The sequence below is a fragment of the Eptesicus fuscus genome, chromosome 4, assembly GCF_027574615.1.
Source record: "Eptesicus fuscus isolate TK198812 chromosome 4, DD_ASM_mEF_20220401, whole genome shotgun sequence".
Taxonomy (NCBI): Eukaryota; Metazoa; Chordata; class Mammalia; order Chiroptera; family Vespertilionidae; genus Eptesicus; species Eptesicus fuscus.
In genome coordinates this window covers 103,716,906-103,724,128 of record NC_072476.1, presented here as the reverse complement: position 1 = coordinate 103,724,128, position 7,223 = coordinate 103,716,906, and the positions used below count along the sequence as shown (strand labels likewise).

Genomic DNA, 7,223 nt, shown 5'->3' with positions numbered 1-7,223 from the left:
AAGCCAGGGTCCCCACAAGTCGCCTGACTTTGGGGCTGTCAGGCGGTAGTGTCTCCTGCACACATGGGGTGGGGACATAGCAGGTCATCAAACTCGGACCCGAGTCCTGGGAGGGCCACTCAGCTCAGAACCGCTTCAGCTCCCGGCCCCGCCCCTTTCCTCTGGTCAAGAACCTGGAGTGGGCCCCCAGGTTCCAACCCCCGCTCCCAGCTGGTGGCTTACCAGGGCTCGTCCTTATTGCTGATAAAGAACCAAGTTCAACTCAGGAAATGTAAAGATTTAATTGGCTTTATTAAAAGATTCAGGAACCAGGCAGCATCCCCTCTAGCAACTAGAGCAGAACTCCCAGGGGCCACACAGAATGGAAGGTTTTAATAGGGAGAGGCTGAGCCAGAAGTGCTGTTAACAAAGGAAAGGATTATTATTACTCTGGCCATCTTCTGTGGAGGGGGCGGGGCAAGAACAGCAAGGGTTTTCTATGCACATTGTATCTTGAGGTGGGGGAGGGGGGGAGTGTATCAGAGATGGAGAGGTCCATGAGACAGATCACCTACCTGGTGCTTGACTGGAAAATTCCAGTCTGGTTCATTGAGATGACATTTCTGGGGAAGACTGCAATTGCAGTTAAGTCAGGTATTAAAGTTAGGTTCGGAGTCATGGGCTTTTAAGCGTGAGTGGTGCCATTCTGGGCCTGCGTGTTCTCTTTCACATGACCAAATAGAGCAGAGCTATGTTATCCAATGTATCAGGGGCTGAAAGCAGGCACTGCCTTAAACAATGCCCAGCAAAGTGTACATGCTCCATGCATGTCGACTATAATTATTCTTAGAATCGCTCAGCTCCTGTGATCTCTCTGGGTCAAAGGAATTCACTGAGATTGAACTCACAGGTGTCAACCTGTGGCTTTCTCCCTCAGGAGCTCGGCCTGTGATCCTGCACCTCAGCTCTCTGGTCTCTGCCATCCCACCCGGTCCCTGCTTCCTATTAGGATTCCGGTGTCACCTCTCCACACAGAGGAATGCTGAGGCTCAGCCACCTTAAAAGCCCTGCCCAGTCCTCAGGAATTACAGCTTTTCCTCAATGTGGAAATTATCTTGTTGGAGGCTGGATGAAGGAACAAAAATACACGGATTAAAATGCATTCCCACCCTTCCCCCTTGTCAATGTTTAAGTTGTTTTATTTCATTTCACTTCGTTGTGAAAAAATATTTTTATTGACTTTAGAAAGGCTAGGGAGGGGAGAGACAGAAAGAAAGACATCCACTGGCTGCCCCTGGGCACTGAACCTGCAACCCAGGTCTGGGAATCCAACCCAGGACCCTTTGGTGCTCCAGCCCAGGTCTGAACCGCTGAGCCACACCAGCCACAGTGAATTTTTTTCACTTCTGCACCATAAGGCTCCCCACAGAGAAACCATTTTTGGAGTTATTTTGTCTTTTAGAAGTTTCCTCATACTAGAATGAATTCTATGTTCTCCCTGAGCTTCCAGGATGCTTGCTTTTTAAGGGCAGCCCTAAGGTGGACCATCTCAGGTAAGTTAAAGTTTCCCCAGAGTGGTCACTACAGTTCCAAACTACCCAAAAGTCCCCCCATTTCCCCCTAAAGGCAAAGGACCCTGATTCCTGTATTGGCCCAGGAGAAAAGCCCCCTTTACCTCTAGATTTCCTAAAACATCTAAACCAGGGGTCCTCAAACTTTTTAAGCAGGGGGCCAGTTCACTGTCCCTCAGACCGTTGGAGGGTCAGACTATAGTTAAAAAAAAAAAACTATGAACAAATTCCTTTGCACACTGAACATATCTTATTTTGAAGTAAAAAAACAAAACGGCAAAAACACCCGCATGTGGCCCGAGGGCCGTAGTTGGAGAACGCCTGATCTAAACTGATGGACCCTGCTATTCATCAGCTCTTCCAACACAGAGGGACTCACACTGTTCCTGGTTTCAGTAGAATAGGGTGAATTATCAAGAAGCTTCGACAGAGATGGCTCAGGATCCCAGAGCTCAGCACTAAGAGAGTGGAGCTCACAGCTGAGCTGTACCCTGGAACTCCAAGGACCTCGGAGGAGGCAGAGAGGACAGTGGGCTCGGGGGTACCAGCACCCACTACTCACCAGCCTCGGGGGTCACCAGGCCTCTTGTCCCCATCCCGCTTCTTGGCCACAAGAACAGTGGAGTGAAAATTCAGAGCCCTACCTCCCTAGGAAATCTGAAAAGCAATATGCAGCTCGGAGGCTGGGTGTGCAGGACAGCTGGGAAGAGGAACTGAGAAGTGATGGGTTGTCAGGCCTGGCTTTCCTGGAGCCAGGGCATGGGGAAAGGGAATACATTGGTGTCTCTGGTAAACCAAGGCTTCCTGCTCACAAAACGCTGTTTCCATTGTTCTCCCCTCTTCCTCTCTGAAAGTCATTCAATTGTTTACAAAGTGACTCTATGGGGCCTGGCCAGAGAGCTCCTTCCTTTAGAGATAGGACTGTCCTCTCTACCCCTTTCTTAGCTCAGGCTGCCCTGTCAGCCTCCTCTGCCCGGCTTGCTCTCAAGAGCAAAAAACTGCCTCCAACAATACACAGCGCCCACCATTGAAGGGGCAGCCCTGCCTGTCCCCACCTCTGGAAACCAGTGCCTGCTGCTTCCCAAGTGGGGACTTGGAGGTCTGAGAAAGCACTCTCCCTGCTAAGCGGCGGCGTTTGCTGTGCGGAAATCGCTTCCCCAGAACCCGGTTTGGCGGGTGAAGTCGGAAGTGGGGCTACAGAGGAGCCTGCTGCCCTGAAACTGGCTCCTGCAAGGGGTGTCCCAGCCAGGCACACCCCAACGGGTCGAGGCAGTCTGAGGGGCGAGGGCAGAGTCCTCGGGGCTGGGCAGCACCCCTGGCGCCACCAAGAGAAACCAAGAGAGAAACTGCTTCTGAGAAAAAGTCTGCTGGGCGCACCCAGTCCCCAGCAGCCACAGCAAAAGCCCGTGGCCCCCGCTGGGGAGCATCTAATGGCCCAGGACTAACCAAGTTGCAAACAAACAAACACCTGCCACAAAGAAAGCATGGACACCGGGAGGGAGCAGTGCTAACACCCAAAGCGGGTCCCGGGTAAAATGCCATCCAATGATCACCAGGCTTGGAAATCCCCTGGGCGGACATTGCGCAACATAACCGGCACAGACCAGCCGATTTCTCCTACATGCTTGAAAATCAGAAAGAAAGCAAAAAAATAAAATAAAAAGGAGAAGAAAAAAAAAGAACAAGAAAAAGAGAAAACCAGAAAGAAAGCAGACACCATCTTCCTAAAACGGTAGGAGACGGTCCCTTTTTTGTTTTTCCAATTTATGCATTCCCTGGTTGCTTCTTGTGTGTGCCCTGACCCAGGGATTCCACCTTAAACCTTGGTATATCCGGACTACGAGCTAAACACCTGAGCATTCTAGCCAGCGCCTGAGATGGTCAGGTTTTAAACAATTTATTTACTGTTAGAGAGAGAAGACGGGAGAACAATGGAGACAGCAATTTGTGAGCCTGAAACCTTGGAACGCCAGACTGTCTGTTTATAAACAACTGAGCTCTCTGAGCTCTCCCTACAGACACCCATTGATGTTTCTCTCTCCCTTTCCCTTCCTCTCTGAAGTCAATAAAAATATGTAAAAATTAAAATCATATACATATTATGCATACACAGACACACAAACATACAGAGAGACAGACACAAAGACATTGCAGCTATCATGTAAAAACTCGAAATAGTCTTTGGAGCCAAATGGGGTTTCTGGGAGAAGGTAAGGTTACCTGCACAGGTGGCTAAAGCTTTCCCCTCCAGTTTTTCACCTCTGTTTTTCTTTGTTTGTTTCCTTGTTTGTTTGTGTTGTTAATCCTCACTGCAGGATAATTTGCCCCTGGGCATTGAACCAGCCATCCAGGTCTGGGAATCCAAGCCAGGACACTTTGATGCTCAGGGTGGTGCTTTAAGTGCAGAGTCACAACAGCCAGGGTTTTCTTTAACTTCTGCACCACAAGGATGCCCACAGAGAAATCATTTGTTGGAGTTATTTTGTCTTTTAGAAGTTTCCTCACACCAATCAAAGAACACATTCTATGTTCTCCCTGAGCTTCCAGAATGCTTGCTTTTTAAGGGCAGCCCTAAGGTGGACTATGTTAGGTAAGTTAAAGTTTCCCCAGAGTGGCCACTACAGTTCCAAACTACCCAAAAGTTCTCCCATGTCCCCCAAAGGCACAGGACCCTGGTTCCTGTACTGGCCCAGGAGGAAAGCCCCAATTGCCTCTAGATTTCCTTAAACATCCTAACTATGATTCACTGGCCCTGCCAACACACAGGGACTCACACGGTTCCCTGCTTTCAGTAGAATAGGGTGAATTATCGAGAAGCTTCAACAGAGATGGCTCAGGATCAGAGAGCTCAGCACTAAGGGAGTGGAGCTCAGAGCTGAGCTTTGCCCTGGAACTCCAAGGCAAGGCCCCGGGTGTGGGTGTGGGGGAGACAGAAAGGGCAGTGGGCTCAGGGGTACCAGCACCCGCTACTCACCAGCTTGGGGGGTCACCAGGCCTCTTGTCCCCATCCCGCTTCTTGGCCACAAGAACGGTTGAGAGAAAATTCGGAGCTCTTCCTTCCTAGGAAGACAATCTGAAAACTGGTAGTAACGCAGCGCAGCTCGGAGGCTGGGTGTTCAGGACAGCTGTGAGGAGGAACGGAGGAAGCAGCTTGCCCTTTGCAGTGATTGGTTGTCAGGACGGGGCGTTCCTGGAGCCAGGGGACCGTAATGTTTACAAGGGGGCGGGGAGGGCGGGGCTCACTGGGTACTGAATGACTCACCCAAGTGTTTAGTGGAAATACATCGCTCCAGCGCCAGGCGAAACCTGAAACCGCTTTGGCTCAGTGGATAGACCGTCGGGCTGCGGACTCAAAGGTCCCAGGTTCGATTCCGGTCAAGGCACATCCCCCCATCCCCCCATTACGGGGTGTGCAGGAGGCAGCTGATCGAAGATTCTAGCTCTCTATTCCTCTCTGTAAAAAATAACTTAAGTCTTCGAAAGGAAAGAAATATGCCATATGCCGGTTTAATTTCGTTATTCGGGCTAGGCGCGTTAGACGCAAGATCGGGCCGCAGAGCGGCCCTCCTACGTCGTCCGAAGACCGGGCTGCAGAGCGCCATCCTCTGTGGTCCTCTGTGGTCCCCGCTAATCTCAGACTCGCCACCTCCCCTCTGCCTGCCCCTGGCACAGTCCTCAAGCCACCACAGCGATGACCACCAGCCAGAAGTATGTTCGGATGGGGAATGCAACTCGCGGGATAGAGCCCGAACTCGGTTTAATATCAGCAAGAAGAGCGCCGTCCTACGTCGTCTGAAGACCGGGCTGCAGAGCGCCATCCTCTGTGGTCCCCGCTATCCTCAGACTCGCCACCTCCCCTCTGCCTGCCCCTGGCACAGTCCTCAAGCCTCGCACAGCTCTGCAGTCCTTGCTGGCAGCTGCCCTTCTGGAGCTGGAGCCAGGGGAACGTAATGTTTAGGGGTGGGGGCGGGGGCTAACTGGGTACTGAATGACTCACCCAAGTGTTTAGTCGAAATACATCGCTCCAGCTCCAGCCGAGACCGGAAACTGCTTTGGCTCAGTGGATAGACCGTCGGTCTGCGGACTCAAAGGTCCCAGGTTCGATTCCGCTCAAGGAGGCAGCTGATCGAAGATTCTAGCTGTCTATTCCTCTCTGTAAAAAATAATGTCTCTAAAGAAAGAAATATGTTCGGATACGATACGATCGGTTTATTAAACGAATCGGTTTATTAAACGATAGGGGCGTTAGACGCTTGCACCCGCGCGCCCCCCCTCCCCCCAGCCAGAGCATAAATATCCAGCTGCAGGCAGCACCCAAGGATTGGCCTCTGCATCAGCTCCAGGCTCACGTCCTCCTGGCCCAAGGTCTCTGCGATGGAGCAGCTCTTTCTCCTGGACAACGGCACGCTGCAGCTGGCTTGGGATTCCGAAGATCGGGCTGCAGAGCGCCATCCTACGTCGTCCCTGCTCTTCCCAGACTGGACACGACCCGCGCTGCAGCTGGCTTGGGATTCCGAAGACCGGGCTGCAGAGCGCCGTCCTACGTCGTCTGAAGAGCGGGCTGCAGAGCGCCCTCCTACGTCGTCTGAAGAGCGGGCTGCAGAGCGCCGCCCTGAAGATCGGGCTGCAGAGCACTGTTCTACATCGGCTGAAGAGCGGGCTGCAGAGCGCCGTCCTACGTCGTCCCTGCTCTCCCCAGACTGGCCACGACCCGCTCTGCAGGTGGCTTGGGATCCCGAAGATCAGGCTGCAGAGCGCCGTCCTGAAGATCGGGCTGCAGAGCACTGTCCTAAAGAGCGGGCTGCAGAGCGCCATCCTACGTCATCTGAAGAGCGGGCTGCAGAGCACCGTCCTACGTCATCCCTGCTCTCCCCAGAGTGGCCAAGACCCTCGCTGCAGCTGGCTTGGGATTCCGAGGCTGCAGAGCGCCATCTGTGGTCCCCGCTATCCTCAGACTCGCCACCTCCCCTCTGCCTGCCCCTGGCACAGTCCTCCAGCCACCACAGCGATGACCACCAGCCACTGCTCTGCAGTCCTTGCTGGCAGCTGCCCTCGGTCTACCTGCAATACCGAGCACTCTTAGCTGAGGCCCAGAGCCCCTGGGAAGAGAGCCCAGTGCCGCCCAGTGCAGGCCTCTTGCCAGGAGTCCCTGCAGGAGCGCCTGAGTCCCCGGAGCACACCCCCTCCCCGGAGCTTCCTGGGGCCCTGCGGCCCAGCGCCTGTGCTGGAAAGGGGCCGCTGGACACGGAGGCCTGGGACCCCTGGCAGCCTTCAGTGTGCAGTCCGCCCCCGGACCCCACCGGGTGGCGCCTGCACCTGCTTGGAGCGGGCTGCCTGCAGTGCATCCTTCGTGCTGTCTCCTCTTTGAGCCGCTGGGCTGCTGACTGCTGGGCGACAGTCCTGGACCTGTAGGAGCCCCCAGACTGTGCGGGCGGGAGGGCGCCTGTTGTGGACAAGAGGCCTGAAACAAATGTAAACCTGTTTTAATATTAAATATTGTGTCCAGACCACAGGATTCTGATTAATTTACATACTACGTGTACCAGTTGTATTTTGTTGTATTGACAGCAAGCTTCAAAACTTCATATATCAAATTTGCTGAAGGTGTTAACAGCATAGATATTTTTACGCTTAAAAATGTCGAAATTTGCCCTGACGGGTTTGGCTCAGTGC

The 7,223-nt window shown here is 53.1% G+C and overlaps 1 protein-coding gene and 1 long non-coding RNA gene across 4 annotated transcripts; one reads left to right on the top strand and one right to left on the bottom strand.

Annotated features, from left to right (window-relative positions):
• Positions 1 to 272: 272 nt before the first annotated feature.
• LOC129148747 (uncharacterized) lies at positions 273 to 4,696 on the bottom strand. Of its 3 annotated transcripts, none has more exons than XR_008555722.1 (4): positions 4,525 to 4,696; positions 3,771 to 3,986; positions 1,003 to 1,104; positions 273 to 612 (listed from the first exon to the last, which is right to left on the bottom strand). It is a non-coding gene; the product is annotated as an uncharacterized LOC129148747 (long non-coding RNA). The 3 variants fall into 3 exon arrangements; XR_008555723.1 differs by lacking the exon at positions 1,003 to 1,104 and having other exon boundaries at positions 273 to 399; positions 555 to 612; XR_008555721.1 differs by lacking the exon at positions 1,003 to 1,104.
• Positions 4,697 to 5,841: 1,145 nt separating this feature from the next.
• On the top strand, positions 5,842 to 7,045 carry LOC129148746 (uncharacterized). Its single transcript, XM_054714322.1, has one exon. The coding sequence runs from the start codon at positions 5,925 to 5,927 to the stop codon at positions 6,960 to 6,962; it is 1,038 nt and encodes a 345-aa protein (XP_054570297.1). The 5' UTR covers positions 5,842 to 5,924; the 3' UTR covers positions 6,963 to 7,045.
• The last annotated feature ends 178 nt before the right edge of the window (positions 7,046 to 7,223 follow it).

Coding starts and splice junctions, on each gene's coding strand:
- LOC129148746 (XM_054714322.1), top strand. CDS start 5,925: ATGGAGCAGCTCTTTCTCCTGGACAACGGCACGCTGCAGCTGGCTTGG.